General features: G+C 40.3%; 1 protein-coding gene across 3 annotated transcripts in view; it reads right to left on the reverse strand.

The window, feature by feature from the left end:
- xpo5 (exportin 5) overlaps positions 1–25,034 on the reverse strand; it is a 357,136-nt gene that overhangs the window by 136,015 nt on the left and 196,087 nt on the right. For 2 of the 3 annotated variants that reach the window (XM_022232992.2, XM_022232990.2), the window contains exons 14-18: positions 23,278–23,373; positions 18,800–18,841; positions 18,177–18,266; positions 6,395–6,594; positions 5,876–6,038 (exon numbers count right to left, since the gene is read on the reverse strand). In XM_022232992.2, the coding sequence (XP_022088684.2) occupies positions 5,876–6,038; positions 6,395–6,594; positions 18,177–18,266; positions 18,800–18,841; positions 23,278–23,373 (591 nt within the window). The remainder of the gene's footprint in view (positions 1–5,875; positions 6,039–6,394; positions 6,595–18,176; positions 18,267–18,799; positions 18,842–23,277; positions 23,374–25,034) is intronic. The other variant, XM_022232991.2, reaches the window with a different exon arrangement.

Raw genomic sequence — 25,034 nt, forward strand, 5'->3', positions numbered from 1 at the left:
TCCTTCAAAAATTCATCATTTCATTTAATGGTCGTTTATAGCCGCACAAAGTAATCTTTAGGCACTACTCTAAGTTGTTAGATGACCTTCATTGACGCCCGAATATTTCAGCCAGGCCTGCAGCCTTGTAAACAGAGCCCAGATTGTGCGGTGTTATATAACTGTCTTTTGTTCACGAACCTGGCTCAGTGCACTGCTGACCTCTTTTCAATAGGGGCCAAATTAGCATGCAGCTGTGCTGTGTGGCTCATCGCTGCGGTGGTGGAGCACTTTTGTCCCCGGTGGTAATCCATTCGCTCTCAATACCCCAAACCCTGGTATACTGTTTCAAAACAAGGCTGGATTATTTCCACTATTGAGAGAGAAAAAATGCTGGTAAATCCCAGCAGCCTGGTCTTTTGTTACCAGTACAGTCTTCTGTTACAACACCCAGTCCCCTTTGTCGGACTTCGGAGACCCCGGCAACGTGTATAGAGAATACATGTCCAGTACTAGCAACCCTGACGGCAAGTGTTTCAAAATTAACAGGTCAAATATGCAAACAAAATATTAGAAGACATTATTGAACATTTTTCTTGTTCATGTTAAATCATCAATTGCAGAGTGAAATTTCTCGTGCGGGAACAGCGTCACGATGTCAAAGGTCATGCAGTACCCCGTTCTCCAATACTCTACTTCGTTTCCATTTAAGGCTTCGTTTCTGAAGCCAAGCCCTGATTGTGTGCCTGAAGTGCCGAAATAAAATCAAAGTAATGTTATGTTTGACTCTTTTGAATCTTATTTGCTATTTTGTGTCACTAAATGCAATTATAATTTCAAGTCATGTAGGAAAAATAGTTGAAGCCTCATATACAGTTCCGGCGTTGAGTATATGTACATGTATTTGAAACAGTAAGTACCGCTGGCGTGTCGTGCTGTATATACCAAGCTGAAATAAGTGATCGTGCTGATTGGGTGGGCTCGTGTACGTACATGTACACTACAAGTACACAAACATTGTACGCTGAACTCCATGGTTGAATCACTGGGCCTTGGTGGACCAGGCAGCACTACCGTGGCACAGGTGGCCATGGACATGTTGCATGCGAACCTTCCGGATTTTATTCTCCATCTGAGCCAGCTTTCAGCGTGCAACCGGTGATTATGTTGAACTTTACTTTAAAAGCTTACTTTTGTTGAATTTTCATATTTTACATTTGAATGAGAATACTTCTGAAAAATCAACAGTTCACAGGATCCAAAAAAATCATATACAGCCCATGACCCCCTCTCCCTTCATACACTTTGTACGATCATGAAAATGTTGAAAACTTTGGATGACCCCTTACTGCATGTTTAAGACTTCATTGGTTGTTTTCCTGCACAATGTAAGACTAAGATTTACTTCAGTTCTAGATATCTGCATTTCAAAATGATGTAGATTTGTAAATATTATTCAATGGGAACATTTTCATTTAATATGGTACTTGGGGTAACTTGCACATGTTGAAATACAAATGTTCGCATGTAAGTCAAACTGAAATTCAACCTTTGGCTGCAAAAGTTTGGTTAATAAACCATAAAATAAATAATAATAAATAAGTATAAGACTACACTGTAAAATATTATCCTAATCTGCCCATAATGCATAAATTTTAATGGCCTAATAATATAATACTAAATTTTGTTATTTTCTAAGGAATACAGGACTGTTTTCAGAGGAAATAGGTTGAGAGTGCATGGACTATACTGGCAAAACTGTATTTTGTAACGTAACAAAATCTCTAGATAGTTCTCATCTTATTAAAAAAGGGGCAGAAAACAACAAAATATACAAAATACGAGATATGAAATACACTGTAGGAGAGTAAGCACTTTACCAATAGATAAGAAATCACTCTTTTTTCGTAAACAGAAACCAAGTCAATTCACAAACATGAACTCGAAACTCTGAAAATGCCATAAAAGAAACGCCAGTAAACGATAGGCACTGAGAAAAGAAGGATGAACATGGTGGCGGGATCCCAGTGCATTGTGGAGGGTCAAGGGGCAGAATGCATAATCAAGTCTTGTCAACAAATTGCCTGGTCTCTGGTCAGCGTGTGCATTGATTTTGAACATGCCCGTCAATGTGTTTTTTCCGTTTCTTTTCTCAAAATTTTCAAAACACTGCCCTCTATTTCCACATTGCCTGAATGTTTGCTAGTAGACTGATTCCTGGTCACAAGTCCATAAGTTGGAAAGGCAATTTGTTCAAGGAACCAGACTAATTCGTTGGTAGCTCATACCCGATGATATGTTATTACTGCGGAATGTTGATGTCGAACACAAACATTAGACCATGGATAGGTTACAAAGATGCAGCCAGCTGATCAACAACGACGGCGGCATGAAGTGTGACGTGCTGCCATTGATATCCATATCCATTGGATATCAATGCACGCTGCTAATAGCCTTTGCTCTTTGATTGAATATGCCATTGCCAGTCTTAAAAGCCAACCCGTCCCCCCCCCCAAAAAATGCACCGCCGCATCAATTCTGGAAATTTGGTCTGACCAGAGACCAAGTATTTTGGGGGGGGGCCCTGATAGGCTGGGCAGGGGTATGTGAACATAGAAGACTCCCAAGGCACCTCTATAGTTGCCACCAGAAGCATATTAGAGGTGATTGCAGCAGTTCAGTCTACCCTGGCAGAGGCTACTCTGTTGGTTTGCCCTCAACCCACTGTGCCTCATGGCTGATGCATCAGATGTTGCTGTTGGCAGCTTACTCCAACAAGCGATCCATGGGAATGGAAACCCATGGCATATTTCTCAAAGAAACTGCAGCCAGCAGAAACAAAGTACAGTACATTGGGAAGAGATTTGCTGGTGGCATATCTCGCCATCCGGCACTTTCACTATGTCGGTGAGGGCAGAACATTCTTCATACTGACTGACCATAAACCGTTAACTCATGCATTCCAACCCGACACCTTGATTTCATATCGCAGTTTACCATCGACATCAAACACGTTAACCACTTGCTGCTGGGTGCTTTGAAAAATGCAGTGCACACATACGGATCATTTTCTAGATTTTCGGTTTTCAAAATTCTTCAAAAATTTGTCATTTCATTTAACGGACGTTTAAACACAAAAGGAAGGACTCTTTGGGCACTAGTCTAAGTTGACAGGTAGCCTTCATTGAAACGCGAGTATTTCAGTCAGGCCCGCAGCCTTGTAAAAAGAGCCCAGATTGTGCAGTGTTATGTAAGATTCTTTTGTTCCTGAAACTGGGAATGGTGCACTGCTGACCTCTGTTCAATAGGGGCCAGATTAGCATGGAGAGCTTTTGTCCCCGTTAATAATCCGCTCGTTCTAAATGCCCCAAACCGTAGTATACGGTTTCAAAACAAGGCTGGATTATCTCCACTATTGCGAGTGAAAAAATGTCGGTAATGCCTAGCAGCCTAGTCTTTTGTGCCAAGCACGGTCTTTTGTTACAAGGCCCGACTCTTTTGTCCGGTTTTGGGCCCCCCGGCTTCTTGTATAAAGCCTATGTACTCGAAAACGGGTCGCCCGGCAGAAAGTGGTTCAGGGACCTGACAACGTAATAACGCGCTGTTCCACATTAACATGACATCACAACCATCACCTGTGACCATCATCAAGTTTGAAGCAATAGCCGTTCAACAGCTCAAAGATGAGGACTCAACTGCTCCGTCTTGCAGTTTTATTTCCAGAATTACAACTTACAAATATAAAGGTCTGTATTCCAGTTGTTACCTTTAACTATTTATCTATTATATATATAGTGATTTCGACGATACAGCAGGGAGTTTCACAGTTTAATTACTGGGAGAAGGTACACCTGGAAGCTAGGAGATCGGGTTTACTTCCCCAAGTTGGAAGGTCTTGAATGCACAGCTGTTGAGTTTGTAGTTGATGACAGTAGGGACAGACATGGGGATGTAAGCAAATTGGACCAGAGTGTCTTGCCGAATTGACTGTAGGTGGAAATTGTTAGTCATCTGCTCTCTTCTCGGACCCTTGAGGTGACATCATCACAAATGTAAATAGTGGGGCCCTTGAAAGGGTTGTTTTTCAGGAGATGAGCAGCGTTTTTGAGGATGAAGCTTCTGTCTGTGTACCTGAGTTGGTTACTGGACCTGGTGCTGAGTGATCGGCATCCTGGGGTGCAGTGTGCTCGTTCAGTTTTGATCTCAGAGCCGTCCTACTGCTTCATGACGAGTCAGGAAATCCCTGATGAATTCTTCACAGGATTGGTTTGTCTCAGAGCCCTCAGGACATCAGATTTAGTTCACAAAACAGGTGCTATTTTGCACACATTAGTTCCTGCATCAAAACTCTCTACAGCCTTCAAATTACTGTATCACCAAGCCACAAAGCGTTTGTGACTGTAACAAAAAATACTATACTGTAGTTGAGGATGCTGCACTGCTTTTTTCTCTGTGCAATAATTTTTCACATCATTTTAAGACCTTCAAATGTATCAACTAGAAACCTAGCATGAATGTCAGTCCTGATCCTAGGGTGTGCACATTATTCTGTCATCAGGATGATGTTGTCTCTCAAGTTTTATTTTTTTCGTCATCGGCCTTTTCTTTTTATGCTCTACGATCTGGTTTTTGTGAACAACTTTATTCCCATTTTTCAAAGCAACAATGTTTGAAAAGAGGGTGACTTGAGTTCTTAGGGAATGCAATTTGATGAGTTGGTTTTAAATTAGTCCAGCTTGAGAGATGATAACACATACATGTAGATCCAAAGCCCTTATCTCTGCCACCTTTTGGGGACAAATTCTTAACAAAAAAAATAAAAATTCATGCTTTTCCAATGATTTCTATTCACCAGTTTTGTGTCATATACCTGCCTCACACACACAGTGCACAAATTTCTTTACATGGGAATTGCCGTGCGCAGCACACACAGCATGGTGTGATTCAGAATGTATCTTAGCTGACGTAGAGTGAACCAACGCATCTGCACATGCATGTGTATGTGATGAGAACTCTTTGGTTGCATTGCACTTGCCTGTGCAATGATGATTGTCATGTGTAAGGGAAACAATCCATAAAATAGGAGCTAAAACTTCATGTGAAACAGTGAACAGGTTCAAACCAGTTGGTATCTTTACCAGCTATTAAAAACCAACGACATAATGAGCTCTCAACCAATAGTGATTGGTAGACAGAGGTTTTTATGATTACTTAAAAATGTGGACAGCTATTGTTTTTCAGGTGCACTTTTACCACAGGGTTGTGCAGAAATAAATTGCTTCTCGGTGGCATATCCAGGTTTTGGGTCAAGGGGTGATTAGGCAAGGGGGTGGTCCAAAAGAATTCTTTTCTGAAAAGAATATCCACATTTTTTAATCCGTTGCAGAATCATCCCCTCTCTCCTGCAAACGGGTGCTAATAGTTTTTTGTCAATTGTTTGCAATGCTGCAGGGTACCCTGATACACCGACCATCCCTCAACCAACCCCAGCCAATACCAGAGTCAGGGCATGCAAATGATTTTTGGTGTTCCAAATACTGAAATGTAGTTTGTAAAGGTTGACATCTCTGCTACTACCATGACTACATATCTCAGCTATTGCCAGTATTCACTACAAGGTCAGTCAAGTCCAGGGTGAGTATTTTGGAGTTGGATGTAAATTAGGGGAAAATTGTCAGACATTCAGGCGAGTGCAATGGGTATAACAGATATTGGGTCTTTCTGGGTTAAGACAGCAAAATCCTGTCTTTTAGGTCACAACACTCAATTCCTTAACCCTAACACTCCCAAATCCTCCAATTGTAATACAATTTTACATACACCCTAGGGGGTAAGGGTTAAAGCGCATTAAAAGACAGACAAGGTATTCCGGGCAGTTTCTTTTACATCTTCTTACCTGTGAATTATGTGACCATTTAGTCCTTTTCATTACAGCCATCATTGTAGCCAAGCATGCCAATATAGTTGCCCTGTTTGCTCCTTGTTTATCGTCCAGTGGACATGGAAGAGTTTTGCACAGCCCAATGTGCTCTAGAAACCTTTCTTCATTCCCCAGAACTCTAGAAAAGCAAGCCAACATAAAATCCAAAGGTGTGCCATGGCAAAAAGGAAACTCAGTCCCCCCCACTACCCAAGGATCAGCGAGGCACAGTGATGTCTGATCATATAGTTAAAAACTGTAATTAAGTGATATACATGTACATGTGTTAATATTGACCAAATTTCTACTTTTTCACTGACCCAAATATGACAAAGTAAACTAGTAATACGAAGGTTTAGAATTGAATGCAGAGATTTCTTTCCATCAATGGACTGCCCTTTTAATGGTTTAATCATTGTTGTAAGCACCATGTCATTTATCTACTCAGAAAATAACTTTTGGACCATTTTTAAATGAATGAGAGACTTTTCTTACTCTTTCATAGGATCTGCCATCCACACAATTCTGACTGGTTCCATAATCTCCTGTATCAGAGCACTCTGCTTTTCTAGATGTTTAAATTTGTTGCTCAGCAAAATAAGTACTTCATTCAGAGTACTTTTCTCCAACTGCGTCAGTTGGTCCTGATCTTCATTCAAAAGCTTGATACGGCCATAGAGTTGATCAAAGAAATGCTAAATGGAAAATAGAAAACACCTGCATTAATATTCAACAGCAAAGTTGGCAAGGAAGAATATATATACCAAAAAGCTTCACTGGAAATTAAATTGACATGAACCCCAATAGTTTCACAAATTCCAACAGAAAAAAAAGATCAAGCTGTATTAATGTGAAGACTACTCTGAGCATGCAAGCACTGTTCATTCAGGGGGTCTCAGAAAGAGTCTATTAAAGCAGTGTGCAAGATACTGCTCAGAAAACATACCAAGAAGGGTCAGTCACTACGAATAACATCTGAAACAATGATTCTACCATTACTGGGTATTCTCTTTGAAGGTATTCTCCTGCTTGGGCTGCTAAATCTGAATAGCTGTATTTGAGCATGCTATTCATGTCAACACAAGTACACTCCAGAGTGCAAAAATGGAAGGAGTCTTGCATTGTGAGAGTATTTGAAAATGGTAGTAATGTAAACGTTTTCTAGGTAAAGGAAGCTTATGAGATGTGGTTTGGATAACTTTGCAAATTTTGAGGTTGCCACGTTTTTTTTCAACAACAGAATGTGCAATAAATATGCAGTTTGAAATTATTACAGTTATCTTTGAACAACTAACACATTTGTACTTTTGTGAAATCATGCTGATTCACTTTTGAAACATGTTTCCACATCAAATAAGTTTTGCAGTATTTACTGTGTACAATCTCAGACATCTCCAAGAATCACTTCCAAACAAAAACACCAAAAACTTTTCATCAAACATCTGTTATACTTTTATTGTTACCGTCGAAGCGCTACATGTTCATCTTCATACACTTGGAGGATTCAGGACTGAAAGTGTAGTGGCTATTGTAACAACATCCGTAACAGAACTGCAAATTTGCAGGTGCATTAGCACTACTGGCTGCTGTACCCAATTCATTCCAGAGGGCTGCAAACTGAAGATGTGGCCATGTGAAAGTCAGTGGTATAATAAAAAAAACATTAAAATGATACATCATTTGTATGCTACATATCAGCACCCTGAAATTACAAATCAACTGAATCAACTGCTTTGGAAAAGGGCAAATTAATGTTAATGATTGGAATGCGTCCGACATTTAAATGTCCATGAATTAGTCTGAGAATATTTGCCTCCCCTTCCACTTGATTTATTTTAATAATACAAATATTCTTAACCACTTGCCGCCGGGGGCTCCGGTAACAGAAACATAGGCCTTATATTTGTGGCCGGGGTTTCTGAAATCCGATCTTTATTAAAAAAAAAAATTGCTGGAGGTTTTTTAAAAAGTTCATTGCTGTCAGTTAAAACTTTAGGCGATCATCGGTGGTAAATAAATTGCTCATAGGCAATAATCGGTTCCTGGGGCTGAAGAATTGGGACTTTATTTTATAGCCAGGGTGACCGAACTCAGCAGTCGCGATTTGTTTTGACCACTTCACAACCAGAGGTTCAACGTCGTTGGCACCGTAATGGCTGACAGAAAAGGCATATCGAAAGACCTGCAATCTGTCAAGCTGAAGCGGGGTGAAATAACATTCCAGTCGGCCGACCTGGGCGTCAACAGTTCTCTCCTAGCCATGATGTGGCGAGACAAGTGCAACATCCGTATGCTCTCCGCCATGCATATGACACACATGGCTCCGGCAAGCAAGACAGGACGGGTATTTGCACACAAATATAAGGTACATGCAAGAAATCCAAAAAAGAACTCAAAAAGGGCATTTTTCCCTAGAGATTTCATATTATCACAGGCAAACATGAACATGCTTCAAAATAAGACTTTTTGTGTAAGACTGCATTCACTTTATTTCTGAACTATGGAGGGCCTGGCATTTTGATCCTAGCACAGTCTTTCTCAAAGGCAAAATGACCATCATTCCAAGTAAAGCTTGAATGATTTTGAGGGCAAATTGATTGAATACCCGAAAATGCATCAAAAGCAATTTTAAAGTTAAAACTGCACATACTGCAAGGTTGGGTCATACTCCTTCGGTCTTCAATGTACATGTACGTGTACTTTCAACTCTTACCGACATTAATATGTGTACATTTGAGTACATATAGGTGTGGAAGTAAATTCATTGCCAAAGCTGATTAATCTGAATGAACTCTACAACTTCATAGTGCATTAAGAATCAATTATTACTTTACTGTGGTGGCCCCAACATCATTCTAATTTGTTCCCTAATACCATATTGTATCTCTTTTTATTAGCTGTCCTGGAGACCCAAAGAGTCTACAATGCAACGGCTCTGGTACTGGTCTACTTGCAGCAAACAAGTCAATTCACCTGAACAGACACAAGTGATGCTGTTCCTGGGCACAATTCAGGTGAACATCAAGTGTCATTGCTAAGATGAAGATTGTGAGGGGGGTAAAATGGGACAGATAAATTCCCCTGTAACATACATGTACCTACTTGCAGTCCCCGCCAGATTTGTGGGCTAACTGCATCACCATGGACTCACCTTCAATACAGACCTAAAAACCTTCAGGTTCATGTTTGCCACATTTGTCTGAAACAGGCTGTATTTATAATGCTTGCAGTCACAAATAGGAATAGGAAAATGAAAAATCCATGGTACACTCCAGAAAAAAGTGCAAAGAATGTTGCTTTTTGAGCAGATTTCATGTATGTCACAACGTCAGTATTTAAATATGTTTCATACACATTGTAACAGTTTTGAGCACGTTATGTGGTTGGTGATTGCAGTGAAGTCCCACTGAACATTCCCCTGTGTAGGAGCCACATATCTACTGTACATGCTGTACAAGGTATGTTCATGTACAAAATGTGCTGCTTGTAAGATGAAATTTCAGTACACCCAAAGAAGACACTCTTGCATTAATCTGGACATCAAAAATGCTTATGTACAACTAGGTTTGGATAAGGAAGTGGCAAGCATTACAAGGTACAGCTTTTTCTGTTATACATGTTACACAATTGGAAAAATTCCATCAAAATATTCCTTACGTGACGTAGATTTCACTTTGGAAAATAAAAGCATGGACGACATTTTATATAGTGGGGCTGCTTTCATAAAAATTTGCACGGATATTTGCAACCTCTGCCACACTGATGGAGCCTTCCTCGACATTTATGAAGATAAATGCATATGCGAACTCAAGAACTGGCAGGCAAAGACAGTTTTGAAACATAAAAAGTCTAGTAGATGGCTGCTGTCAGGGTTACTGGAAAAGTTTGAGGATGTAATAGAATTGCATGAGATGTCCGCATCTAGATTTGGAATTTTGTTTACAAGAATGCCGAATTACAAAAATGGCCTTCACTTGTCATGCTCTAGGGTTAAGGTTTCAGAAGAAAAATGGGATGAACAATCCAACAATAGTGATACAGCATTTATGCCTCTGTCAAGTGAACAGGTTAGTTCAGTAGCTGGTTGTGTTTTTTGACAAATAAATGAGAATCTGAAAAAAACAGACAAAAGAAATAACCAAACACTTTACCCAGAGTTAACTGAAGTGGCATCTTTTACATTCGAGTCATTGTTGGAGATGCTTGATCCACTGGTATGGAATAGCTTATCCATCTTTACAGCCACTGTGGATGAACTTAAGCATGTTGATAGTATTGCTGTGTTGTGGGATAAAGGTAAACTGATGTTTCCTACCTACTCCAAACAGTCTGGCACACAGCGTAGAAACCGTCAAATCATTCTGACCATGTTAATGCAGTTCATCTTGAATGAAGCTAACCATGTTCCTTTGCACACTGTTTTTGCAAACTGCATCAAGCACTTGTCATACTCTTCCAAACTGTTGAAATTGTTTAACCATCTTTAACCATCTTGTTTAACTTTCTTTCAGAGTTCTTACTATTAACAACATTAATGTGCTTTCTAGTTATGCTGCTGTTAGTTCTGATGAGAGGAAGGAGTTGGCACGTCAATAATGGCACAGCAGCCTAAATCAATAACAGAAAACTGTGTGTCAAGGTGAACTTGTTGCTAGAACTGTAACTATGGCAACAGTTCCAAATTTTCATATTGTTCCAATTTATGGAGATGTTGCCTTTTCAGGTGCATTGCAGCATACATTAATCATGATTTTTGCACTGTGACAGGAACGTCTATAATACTTCAACTGCTTTAGGCCTATTCAAGATTGAAAAGCAGTGAGCAGACTAACTCAGATTTGCTGCATGTGATGTTCTTGAACAAAATATCCACTTCCTAGACACACTTCCAGAGATAGGGTTGAACAGTTTCTCTTCAAATCAACTCATGACAAGTTCTATCTACCATTTACAAAGTGTGTTAATAAAGAGAGAAAACAAAGGATGTATGGTGGCTGTTTGGAAAATTTGTGTTCTTGCCACAATTGTCAAAATAGCTATTCACATTTATCAAAGTACCGATGTCAGTTTGAAACTAGTAACACAATATCCCTGTAAGCATCAGTCTACCTATCACATGTTTGGTGTACCATCCTGCCACGATATTTAACGCCGGCCATTTTGACCTGTTGCATTGTAGTACTTGTAGGCCAACTTGCCAATTAGTGATTGGAAGTGCATAGCACTTCTCCTGTGCAGCTAAGCTGGCAGATTGCTGTGGAATTTGAACCGATGATTGAAATCCCTGACCTGTTTCTGCATTTATTCCAGCTGCAGTAGATGGAAGTACAAATATTCCAATTGCTGAGGAAATCTCTACTGCTAGTCATTCAAGGGAGGGCACAGCACCTCCATCAAAGAAAACGGCTGAGATGGGCACTAAAAATCAAGTGTGAGAAAAAAATTGCAAAGTTGGACCTCCCTTTACCTGCAGCCACTTCATTTCCAGTTGCACATTACAAACTTTCATTCCTTGGCAGCATCATTTGGAACATTTTTCTGCTACAGAAGAAAAAGTGGAGGAAGGGAAACTTCTTGATGAATTTCTTGTTGAAAGACATGTTTCAGTTTTAGGACAAACACAGTGTGATATTCTTGGTTTGAAGTTTTGACATTGCATGCCAAAAATAAATGTGAGAAGTCTAATTTCATACCTGTATGTCAAAATGAAAAGGCCAATAGTGCTCTGACTATTCAGTTGGTTCTCGGTCTGCTGTATATAAAACTTGTTTCAAATGTCTAAGGTCTAGGACCACCTTGTGTTCTCAGGTGAAGGTGCAACATTTGAGATCCTACTTGATGATATAAGGGAATATGGGTAAATGTTAGACTGGGTTGTGCCATATCTCAGTGACTAGCACATTTTGAACAACTTTCAAGAAGTTTTAATGAAGATATTTTGGGATGCAGACCTAAAGGATGTTGCTGTTTCAACCCACAAGAGCAGGACTTTAACTAACTTGAAATCTTGCAGCAACTTCAAAATAACACGTACATTCATTTTGCAGGTTTACAAAGCAATTACACCCACCAGTTTAAAAGCTTTCTGGATTTTAGGGAAGGGAAGGAGTATGATGACATGTTTCATCACCAATGAAACATTACAGAATCTTATCACAACTTTTGTTGAGCAACTCAAAGAGCATGGTGAAGTGTGCAATTATTTGAACATGGAGGATTTTGTTCTGATGTTCACTTAAAACCTGAGAAAGTTCTTTTGTCACTGCTTACAGAGTCTCTAGGCTACTGTGACGAGATGCCACAAAAGTATGAAACATTCCGATTTCAGCACAGATTCCTTAACCATTTCGTGCCAGGGTGCCCGCTTCCAGTCACATAGGCTATATACACAAAGCTGAGGAGCACAAAACCAGACAAAAGAGCTGATCCTTATAACAAAGACGGAACATGGAGAAAAAGACCGAGCTGCTGGGAATTGCTAACATTTTTTCAATTGTCAACAGCGGAGGAAATCCGTCATTGTTTTGAAAGATGATACCACTGTTTGTGGTATTCAGCGCAAGCGGATTACTACCATGGACAAAAGCGCTCCAGTGATGAGTGATACAATACCGCTGCATGCTAATCTAGCCCCAATTGAAAAGACGCCAGCCGCGTACTGTGCCAGTTTCGGGAACAAAACTTATGTAACACTGGACAATCTGGGCTCTTTTTAGCAGGTAGCCGGCTTGGCTGAAATACTCGAGCATCAATAGATGTTGTCTGTTAGATCAGAGTAGCCACCAGACAGTCATTTGTGTGGGTGTAAACGTCCAGGAAATGTACTTATGATTTGTTGAAGAATTTCGAAAACGGAAAATCTTGAAAATCACCAGTTTTACATCATGCACCTTCAAATTAAATCCAGCAGCAAGTGGTCAAAGATGACTGTGTCTTGTTACATTCAGCTTTAGGCCATGCGGGCTCATTATGCATGTGTAACCCATGAATGACCTGGCCCAGGCGCTGCTGGCCCTTGCCACGTTGACTGACATTGTTTGGAATGACGCTGCTTGAGAATAAAATCGCCGTGCAGTGGATATTTGTGCGTATATTGGGTCTCGAGTTATCAGAGCACAAACAACATGGCTGAAGTTATATCCAGACAGTCCTGTTCTTCCAGTGATGAAAGCGAGTTTCATCTCAGTTCAGAAGAGGGTTCCTTATCTTCTTCATCACTGCCGTCACCTGCTTGAGTACAGTCAAGTACAGAAATAGACAGTGATGTACCCTTGACGGTATATGCCAAGCACAAGAGACAGTCCCCTATGCAGACTGCGGCATCAACCAGCAGCAGTGCCGCACCTTTCCGATGGACAGAGGAAGACAGTACACCGCTGAAGTACGGCTTCACCGGTAATGGCGGTGCCGTCGATCCCTGCCTGCATCGCAGCTCAACATGCAGTGAGGCCTTTGAGCTGTTTTTCGACGATGTTCTCTACAACAAGGTAGTGCAAGAGACCAACCGGTATGCCGTGCAGAGGCCCGCTACGACATGGGTGCACATGCGATCATGGACTGATCGGAACACTAGAGAACTGAAGGCCTTTCTGGTCCTTTTCATAATGATGGTCATCACAAAGCACCCCACCCTTCACAGGTTCTGGTCAACCGACCCCCAACTGAAGATGAGCCTGTTCCTGTCCGTCATGCCCCGAGATCGCTTCCTTGCCATCCTGCAGTCTCTGCACTTCAATAACAACAGTGCCATGCCGGAGGACTGCAATGACCGCCTTTTCAAAGTGCGCCCAGTCGTTGACCATCCTGTTCAGAAGTTTCCCACTGTCTACATTCCTCAACGGGACATTTCCGTCGCCGACTCCCTGCTGATATTCTACAGGCCTCTCCGCTTTGCTACCTACAACACCAGAAAGAGAATCCGCTTCGGCATCAAGATGTACAACTTGTGTCAGAGCACCCGGAATGCTGCCGGGTACTGCTACAACCTCAAGATTTACACCTGCCAAAGTAAAGGAGACCTCCTAGCAACTACGCAAGAGGTGATGGACCTGGTGAGCAACCTGAACAGCAAGGGCTGCAACCTTGCCCTTGACCGGGCCTTCAGTAGTCTCGATTTGTTTTGACGACTTCACAACCAGAAGTTCAATGTCGTCAGCACCGTCACAGCCAACAGAAAAGGCATGCCGAAAGACATGCAGTCCGTGGGGGCGAAACAGCTTTTTAGTCGGCCGACCTGGGCGTCAGCAGTTCTCTCCTGGCCATGGTGTGGCGACAAGTGCAACATCCATATGCTCTCCACCATGCATATGACAGACATCCGTGGCTCCAGCAAGCAAGACAGGACCGGGGAGGAAAAGCAGAAACCAACCTGTGTCATCGACTGCAACGTCCTGATGGGGGCATTGACAAGAGCAACCAGTTAGCGGAAAACCATCAAGCTACGCGTAAGTCCTTCAAGTGGTACAAGAAGCTACTCTTCTACATGCTCGACTTGACGCTGGTGAACAGCTATTCTGTGTACCTGGCCGTTGGTCACTGCCTCTCCTTCCTCGACTACTGCTTGAGTCTTGTCCGTATGCTTCTTTTCGAAGAGCCCTTGCCTGAGTACCACCCCTAGCAAGATACTCCACCAGCCACCAACTCCGACTTTGTCGGCTGCCACTTCTCTGTCACCTTGGAGAGGACCAGCTACGGCGACTTCCGCTACCAGGCAGTGTGTCCTCTGCACTTACCAGGGTCATTGAAAGAAGACACACATCGAGTGCAACACGTGCCACCAGCCCCTCTGCATCGCCCCCTGCTTCAAGGAGTACCATATCGTACACTGATTAACACTTGAACATTTGTTTTCATGGAAATTTTCATGGAATTATTTTGTGTTTTTCATGACTTGCTGCCCTATTTATCAGGTGTAAAAGAATATGTCATTTTCTGGTGGTTTTAGGAGTTCAAACAACAAGTTTTATTGAATGTACAAGTGTACATATTATATTTTCATTCCTTGAAAAAGTAACAAAATTCCTCGAACTGGTTTTACAAATTGGGTCATGTTTTCAACCTTTGAAAAAATGACCAAAAAAGACATTTCAAGGAATGTACTGCTTCAAGGATGTTGTATTTTCATCCCTTGAAAAAGTACCAAATTCCTTGCACTGGTTTTACTAATTGGATCAAGTTTTCAACCCTTGAAAAAAATGACAAAAAAGACAAAGTTTCTGAAATGTACTGCCTTGAGGATGTTGTATTTTCATCCCTTTAAAAAAAAGGAAAATTCCTTGTACTGGTGTTAGGAGTTTGGTTAAAGTCGGGAAATGTGTTACATTTCAATGAGAAATGAAAGAAAACAAAAGAAAAATAAGAGAAAAAGAAGTTCTCTGCAAATATTTGTGAGTATTTCTTTGTGTACTTGTTTTATTGGTTTCTAAGGTTTTACTTGAAAGTTTTGGGGCAACAAAGTTTTGGGGTGGGAAATATCCATTTTGAACTCAAACTTAGATGGGGGGGATGGACAAATTGAGAGATAAAATATGAGAGAGGTTTAAGGGGAATATACATTTTTACCTATGGGAAAATACATGCCTTAAAACGTCCCGTAGCTTCAAAAAAGTAGCAAAGGTAAGATGCAACAGCGCCACAAAAAGCACATTTTTAGACCTCCAAGTTTATAACAGGACTCATTTGTCCGTCATGGCCTGCAGGCATTCAACTGTTTAAATTGCCCTGTGCATATGGGCACAGCTTCCCATGCTCTCACCACTTATTACACCCTGGGGTCTTGACCATCAATCGCTCTGCATAGCAACACCTCAGTATAGCAACACCTCAGTATAGCAACACCTCAGTATAGCAACAGGTTGGGCCAATGCCCGGAACAAAAGAGGGATTATGCAACACTACACAATAGGGTCTCCATACAGAGCGGGCGGCGTGGCTGCAAAACTAAAGGGTCAATGGAGGTTGCTTGTCGGGCTACACTCGCCACAAGACAGTCATTCTATGGGGTTTACACGTTCAGAAAAAAAAAAGCTATGAATTTTTGAAGATTTTTGAAAAACGAAAATATGAAAAAAACAGCCCGGCAGCGCATATAATGCTTAAAAAAAGGACCTGGCAGCAAGTGGTTTAGGAGCAAATGAGCTTGAGAATGTGAGAGGTGAGAATTCTACTCGCCCGAGTGTGTTCTCAAGGAGTTTCCCTGAAGGATTTTGAAAGAGACAGATAAGATTCCAAAATGAATGATGACGATGCAGTAGTTCATGATGCAATAAATGACCAGCAGGCAGTGACAAATCACCTGTGCGACAGCCCAAGGCAATCACAGTTTCATTCGGGCAAGTAGAATTTTGACTAGCTGTGCAGGTTCTGGCAAGTCCAGAAAAGCTGGCCTCTTTCCTGTCTTCACAAAACATCTTTCAATAACCTTTTCTGATGTTAAAATGCTTGTTTGTGTATGTTTTCCTACCAACATTCGATACGTTGAGAAGAAACTTCTGTTACAAATGTCGCTGCCTGACGATCACTCAAATCTGCCACAATGTTGATCCATTTTCTGAAGTGTGGCTCAATATTAAAGTTCATGTTGTGTAACTATTCGTCGGACAAATTCCTTGAAATTGTTCAAGCTCCACTCCAGTTGGCAGACTAAATGTTTGTAACTTCTGGTGTTTTTAAAGGTAATAGGGAGGATTCTCCTGAGTAAGTGTGTATGAAATGATGTCAGGTGTGAAGAATTGTGCATCGCCATAAGGAAACAGATACTGGCCTCTATTGAAAAGAAGTAAGCAGCGCACCGTGCCAGGTTCAGGAAAAAAGGATATTACATAACACCGCACAATCCGGGCTGTTTTTAAAAGGCAGCAGTAATTTCCAATGAGGGAAATGTAAGGAATTCAGAAAAAAATGCCTCAATTAAGTAAGTGGAATTTCTTTCATTTTAAAGAGAATGTGTTTAGTCCATGATATTTTCTCTCATGTCCAAACAACAAATGCACTGCATGAATGGCTATGGTGGCTTTGTAGTGCGGAATCATTCAGTTTTTAGTCTGGAAACTGGAAATTCAACCAAAAAAAGAACATAAATTCAGGCAGTTTTGTATCAAATGTTAGAACCATGAAAAAGGTATGCTAAACACAATTTTTGCTTTTGGTCAAAATATTTGTTCATACATTTTTATAAACTCTGACGTATTCAATGCCAATGTAATTGCAAGGCATTTTATATATACATATACATAAGTATATTTGTGCATTCATTTGTGTAGTATTACAAAATTTGTTAACTTTCCATGAACTTTATATTCCTTCGCTGGGATAGTTTTTACACTAAATGTTATTCTCAGTGTGGGTTTAATGGTTAACATGCAGTGTAAGAAAAAAGTACTGTAACTACACGTACTGCAGATATATGCCAAAGTCTTGTGTGTACATTACCATCACATGCTATTTTCAATTTATGATGCTATTCAATGTGTAATTATGTACAACTTGCCCTTTTTTCACGTTTCTTTTGTTTGTTTTTTTCAAACTGAGAGAAGCAGCTTAAGTTTGTATTATACTTGTGAAAGTTACATGTCAGTGATTGCAGCTTTCAAGAGAATTTACAATTGGCACAGTTTGTTGCAAGAAAATGTTCTGGAAAAAATTGTGGTTTTAGCAAAAGTGTAACTACCATTGGAGTTAGGTACGCCCAGTTTGGAATACAAAATTGCACGTGCTGTATTTTGCATTTTTAAATTTATAATAGAAGACAGAAGTACCTTGTCAGGTGCGTAAAAATTAAGTTGTTGGTGATGTCACAAGGAAATGTTGACGCATTTTGTCAGTCATTATTTCTCAAATTCAATTATTTTTGTACGTAAGAAATTCACCTTTAAAGTGGCCATTGAATCTCAATGTTTTTACAGAAAACGGAGGGTGGGGACCTCAATTTGTTATTTTGAACAAGAAATTCTCATGGTATACACTACATAGTGTATTTTACATGAATTCCACAGGGCCTCCCGGCTCAGTAAATATTCAAATAGAGGTCATGCGTGGAGAAGCTGTGCATACAGTGCACGTGAAATGAACAAGTTTTCTGTGCGCTGCAGACTGACAGGAGCTCACAGTTATGTGCGAAAACGTGTAACTGCTATAGTAGTTAAGTTAACAAATGCCTGATGTAGAATATGTTGCTACATTTGGTTTGTTGGCTTTACCGAACACTCTATAAAAGAACTGAGATAACAATGTAAATAATTGACTACATTCAGACAACTAAGAAAGATGCAACATTTACCACCATGAACTCTGAGTTGTCTCGGCAAATCTTCACCAAGGCAGAGCATGCATGTCTACGGACATTCTGTACAGGTCGTGTCCTCGTCTTCTGAGAATACAGGTAAGGTATAGAGTTTTACTTTCAAGCTCAATAATGGGAAAGAAATGATGCATATATACCAGGCTGGCATATAACAAAAAATACTGTTAAAAGAAAAAATTACCACATGAATTTTATTTTTATTTATTTATTCAGATGAAATCGACAAAAATGACAAAAACTAAGCATTACAAAATAAAATAAATCTAAAAAGACAAATTGGTTGAGTTTGATGGCCCAAGGAAGCAAATTACACAGGCTCATTTCCATGGGGTTCCAAATAGATCAAGATTACAAACACCAAAAGTGATCAAACGTATACACGGACATACTGAAACTGACAAACAGAGATAAAGGTGTAAAAAACATAGATGAATATGGTGCCTCTTTGTTTTAAAAACAATTTCACAATGTTATGCAAGCACAGCTCCCCCTTCCCAAATGCTTCCTGGAATATCCCTGTAAAATGTCTCCTCCTGAAATGTGTCGTTTCCAAACAAATATGAAACTAAAGCCAACATTCATTTTATAAGCAACAGTACCTTTGTTTGTCCAGGCAGTGAGAATACAGCCGCTGAAAACATCTGTGTAAAAAGTATCACATATAATCTTAATACAATTGTAACAGAATGGGTAAATTTTTTGTTGTCTTTTTTGTGAAGGGGAGGGCTTGTTTTACAGGTGTCACTGTAATTAGTTATTAACTTTGGAGGCTACTGCTGGCTAGATCAGGATTTCTTTTTAGTCATAGACCAGTGCTGGGCTTGTATCCGGTAATAGGTTCTAAAACTTCATTCAAGCTTGAATAAGTGGGTTATTTTTCCTGCAGTTATAGTGATTAATTTATCTAAAATGTAGGTCATTACAACTGGGGTTTTTTGAAGAGTACAGATCATATTGGAGATGCCAAATACGAATCTTAAAAGCAAAGTGCAAATACGTACTTAATAATTTCTTTTCTTAGGCCTCATATGGATGCAGTTTAAAGAATACCAAATTGTAGCCTAGACAAAGAGATAAAATTATCATTTCTTTGTTCTTCAGGGATCACATCAGAACCTTCCACTACGTCTGCAGTTTCAGGAAGAAATGTTTCGCATAACTCAAGGGAACCTGAATACGAATCAGTGCTGCCAGAAACAACAGAAATTATGAAAACAACAAATTTATAATAAAAAAAAAAACTAAAAAAAAAACAGAACAAACGTACAACAGAGGCAGATGATATATGTAGTTATCAAACTTTAATACAGAGCAATGTTCGAAAAAGACCAACCTCAATTTCCACTTGGAAACCAAACAGAAAATATCACCACACACTGTTTTAGTTTGTTCCCAAATTTTTAATGGCAAGTTAACTTGAATGCACACGTACTGATATTTCTTAAAAGATCAAGTTTCTTTTGAATACAAATAGAATTGCATATCTCTTTTAATCACACCATTTTGGAAGGAAGAATATCACAAAAAAATATGACCATCCGTTGATCATGTTGATCAGCAACTGCCCTATATACACATACATGCATGACTAGGCTCTATTAGTTACCCACACAGCAAATATGTGACCTGTCACAACAAAATGAGAGTAAAGTCGCATCCCACACTTTTCTATTTTCAAGGTTCAAAGTCATATTGAAGTGGAGTCACTTTTGGGGTTTTGTAATCATTGGAAAGACTAACCTGTCTCCTTTCTAATTCCAAACATTTTGCAGAATCACATATTTAACAATGTCATTTTCTCAGCAATTTTGACGATAGTATTATTCGTGCCTGGTCTGAAATGTTGAAACAATGTCGGGAACAAAGACGCAAAGCTGCCAGAATGATGTCCCATGGTTACCTTTTACTTTTACCCTAAGACTTCCATGTAGATACCATTGGAAAGCTCTCTTTCTGCCGAATTAAAAAATACCAATATCTCAGTTTTTGTGGTGAAAGGTCACATGTTTAATAGTGATGCAGAGGGAAACCTCAGGACCCATGCCTATAAATTTCTCCCCATATCTCTGATGTGACATTGAATTGCATGACTATCCACCTCTGATCTTGAAGATGACCCTCAGGAACAAATTTGAGGTCTTCACAAAGGAATTTCACTTTTGTCAAAATCACTTTACAAATGATAGTGAAAAGTCAGATCCAGTTATCAAATTTTGCTGTATCTTGGCCCTTTTTGATGGGGAAAATGATAAATATCTAAATCCTAAGGCTTTCTGGAATGATTGCTAGTGTTTGCTACCCTCAGGGTTTTCTGAGATAGATCATGAAAATTGAGCATTGGGTCATGATACATCAAAGTTAAAATTGGCTGCGGAAACAGTAATATGAAAACTAATATTCAGACTTTAAGACTTTTAGAAAGGTCAGAGGTAACTCAATAAACAGCTCCCTTCACATGTCCACAAGTCTGCCTGTCAGCCTTATCTTTAACCACGTGCCGCCGGGGAGCCCGGTTTCAGGCACATATTCTTTATATGTGTAGCCCGGGTCTCTGAAATTGGACCGGAACTAGGCCTTGTAACAAAAGACCGTATTTGTAACAAAAGACCAGGCTGCTAGGAATTACAAACATATTTCCACTCTAAATAGTGGAGATAATCCAGCCTTGTTTTGAAACAGTATACCATGGTTTGGGGCACTCAGAGCGAGTGGATTTCCACCGGGGACAAAAGCACTCCACCACCGCAGTGATGAGCTACACAGTACCACTGCACACTAATCTGGCTTCTATTGAAAAGAGGTCAGCAGTGCACTGTGTCAGGTTTGTGAACAAAAGAAAATAACGTAACAACGCACAATCTGGGCTCTTTTTACAAGGAGGCAGGCCTGGCTGACATACTCCAGCATCAATAGATGTTGCCTGTCAGATTAGAGTAGAAACCAGACAGTCCTTCCTGTGGTTGTAAGTGTCCAGTAAATGAAGATATGAATTTTAAAGAATTTTGAAAACAGAAAAAATGAAAATTATCCCATCCCCGCATCATCAACATTCATAAATGCCCCTGGCACAATGTGGTTAATGGGCTCTTTCTACACTCAGACCAGTACATTTTACTGTGCACATGGGCTTCCAAAACAGAAATTTTGAAGTTCAAAAAGAAACGATTGCTGCAAAATATTTGGATTTACATGGAAGTATGGGTGAATTCATCGTTTTCAGCTGTTGCAAAGTAATCTGCAAATGAAAAATGATTTTTGGGCGGGTTGCAGAATGAAAAATGTTGAAACTGAGCAGGTGCTCTAGGTGAAAAAACAAATGGATTTTCTGCAGTGGTCTGATGTAGAAAGAGCCCAATAAAGATGAGGCTGACAGGCAGGCTTGTGGACATGGAAAGGGAGACTTCCCCAAAGTTGCATGGATTCTGCATGGTGGGAGAATAGGAAACGTGAAAAGTCGCATTTACCTACTTTTTATTGTACTTAGTAGAGCTGCAGAATATTTAAATTGCATTCATAAATACATGGGTCACTTTTTTCTATTCCTACTGGATGAAACGGGTCATGTGACCATGTACTAACATTTGATAATGCCCGCTGAGAAGGGATTATGCCCCCTGCGTAAATCACGTGCTGGCACAGGGATACAAGATTGTATTTCTAAAAGGTCAGGAGTCTGTGCGTACATGACGTGCCTGTCCACAATACAACTTCGTTGGGTACTCTATTTGGACAACTTTCATAAGAAATATACCATAAATGGACGGGGGCATTGGGGAAAATGAAAGTTTTAGAACAAAATCATTAGAAATCCATCATACATGTATGTTGACTTCTTTTGATTCTCTAAATAAAAAGGTATTTATAAATGGAAATTAATATGTGCTTGACCAGGCTTAAACTAACATTTAAGACCTTGCTATTATGAGAACTGATACTGATAATGCCCGAGCTGCGATTCTCTTGAACTGGTTTAAATGCATATTTAAGACTGGCCAAGCACATATTTTATTCCCATATTAATTTCAGTGTCTCATACATCCTTGAGCTGTTATCAGTTTGCAGGAAAATCTCATAAAGTGAAATGGTACAAGTTGGGCCAAATTAATTTGGCCAATGATCAAGCAAATTTAAATATGTGTAGTTACTAGATTTCAGTGCATTGCCTTGAACAAATGGTTCATTTTGTGACTGGAAATCCTGTGCTTGGTCCTCCTTGTTGCTTGATTTTAGCCTGAGTGAAGTGGCAATAGGGTCCATCCTCCAACACTAATCTAACAGTGGAGGATGGAAGGTTAATGTTGAAGATAAGGGCAACAAAATTAAGATTATCATTTTATTCTCCAAACGTGACTGTGATGCTTCCTTTCTGATTACTGAGCAGACCCGGGTGGACATAAAACTGTGTATGATATCACCACAATACAACTGAAAGACCAAATGGACCAGTACTTGGAATACCTGAACACGAACTGTAATGCATTTCAGAAATTATCACTTTCACCTCAAAACCAATCTTTGTGCATTACCAAGTTGAATAAATGAAAGTGACATTAAGATTCCCTCCACGGTTAGGTGCTATAATACAGCGTTTCTCTTTGAACTGCTGATGGTTAACGATAAATGCAGAGAATCTGATGGAGAAATTTCTCAACTCATAAAAAATGCTAGTACAAGGCATTTGATGAAACATTTTTTTTACTCATAAGCATACAGATACTTCTAATACAAAGAAACAAAATAAAATATGCCACCAACTAGCAATTTGTAAGGCACCCAGAAATATCCATTTTACATGAGTGCATTATGAATGGGACTAATTCATGTAGCGATTTCATGCCAGACTGATTCATGAAAACAGTGGCTTGAAGTTAATTATAAAGAAATTCAGGTGTATTGAACAAATGATGAATGGTTCACGTTCAGGCAATGGAAAGAATGGTTTCATTTGACAAAAAAATTTTCATTCCACTTACCTTCACCTAAAATAACAAATTAAATCTGTCACCTCATAAAGTTATTTAAAAACCAAAACACTTTAAAACATTCACTATTTGTGTCAGAGAAAACTGATTCTTACCTTATCAAGAAAAGTATTCACAAGCTCTTGTTTTTCTTTTACAACTGGAAACAATGTTGAAACAGTAGACAATACACAGGAAAGGAGAGTAGGGTCCTGTCACAATGAGAATATAAATAAAAAAATTCCATCTCATGAGAACTTGCAAGACTATAGGTGATCAAGTTTCTTCAATCATCAGCTGGACCATTTTAATTGGTCAAAAGCCTCCCCCATGTGAGGGTTTTTTACAAATGAAAAAAAAAGGTTTAAACAGTTTCAAACTCTCCCCCACCAAGAGTGGGTTGAGACTACTACTGCATACCTACCAGATTACCAATACATGTGTTATTTCCTAGGTTCGAATGGAAGGCTGGCTAAAGCCAAGAAGACATCACTCAGGCACCGCTAAGGAATGAACTGCTTGGGTTGGGGGTATTCTATGAACATTCCCCAGAGGTGATGAATCACTGAGCTATTAGAAATAGAAGATCCCTCAGGGAAGCTCCAGTGGATAGCCACCAGTGCCGAGCGGTAATTCCTGATCGTACAAAAGAGGAAGCACAAATGGAATAGGTGAATAAAGAAGTCCGTTACGAGGGAAAGAGACGCCTCGGTCAGATCTGCAGTATGCACTCTGCACCAAGAGTTGCAGTGTCAAATTTGGCTGTCATAGAGTTTTCCTGTAGACAGTCGCCTATCTATGGCAGCCAAGGCTGCAGTGTCTTGAGAATGGCGTGCCTGCTTGAAAGATCGCTGGACAATGTCCAATGCATTAAGTGTAGGTGAGGCAGGTCCAGGTAGAGGCAGCAGTATCTGGGCTGGAATAGCAGGTCGGGACGCTGAGGCAGTAACAGGGGAACATTGACAAGGAGTCTGACGATGCAGGAAAACCACTGCTGTCTCAGCCAGAATAAGAAGAACACAGAAACATCCCCTTTCTATCTTCGACAGCACCATTGGAATGAGTGATAGAGGAGGAAAAGCGAAGGCCAGAAGACCCTCAAAAGGAGACACGCAGGGCATTGGCTGCCCAGGTCTGCAGTTGTGGGTACTGATTGCAGAACATGGGAAGGTGAGTGTTCAGAATAAAGTGTCGTATGGTCCACTAAAGCATTTGCCAAGCAAGGAGGCAGAGAGTACGCAAATGCATGCCCCCCCAGCAGTTGATGTCGCAGTCACATTGTCTGACTGGACTAGAACAGTCTTGCTGACTTAAAATGACTGGAAATGAAGGAGAGCTTTGAAAACCACTTGGAGCTCGAGAAGGTTGATGTGACAGTACCAGAGGGAGAGGTCCCACCGACTGGATATCTGATATGGAGGAAGGCTGACACTCCAACCGGAATTCGAGGCATCCGTTGTGACGAGAGGGACGAAGGGAAGGGCCACGGTGAGATTGGCTATGGATGACTATCAGATCAGATGATGGCACGTGAAAGCTGACAATGGAACATGGACGTCAAGGGCTTGAAGAGAGATAGGAGAGGCAGCATATGAAGTCAACACTAAGAAATGAGGTTGACAAGACTGGCCATTAGTCCAGGGAGGTGGAGCCACAACTGAGTGCTCACATGGTAGGCCCTAAAACAGGGCAAAGAACTGTATCAGATTGTCTATGAGGGCATCAGTCAGAGTATTAAACTATGCTGTGTTGGAGATCAGGGACAGCCCCAAGGACAGGAGTCTGCGACAGGGATGGCCTGGATTTTTTGTGATTGATCAGAAAACCGACGCGTGTCATGACAACATATGCAGCCGTGGGCACCATGACAGTC

Source organism: Acanthaster planci, linkage group LG01, assembly GCF_054643075.1.
Source record: "Acanthaster planci isolate LZ-2023a linkage group LG01, COTS_SCS, whole genome shotgun sequence".
In the NCBI taxonomy this organism is placed as follows: domain Eukaryota; kingdom Metazoa; phylum Echinodermata; class Asteroidea; order Valvatida; family Acanthasteridae; genus Acanthaster; species Acanthaster planci.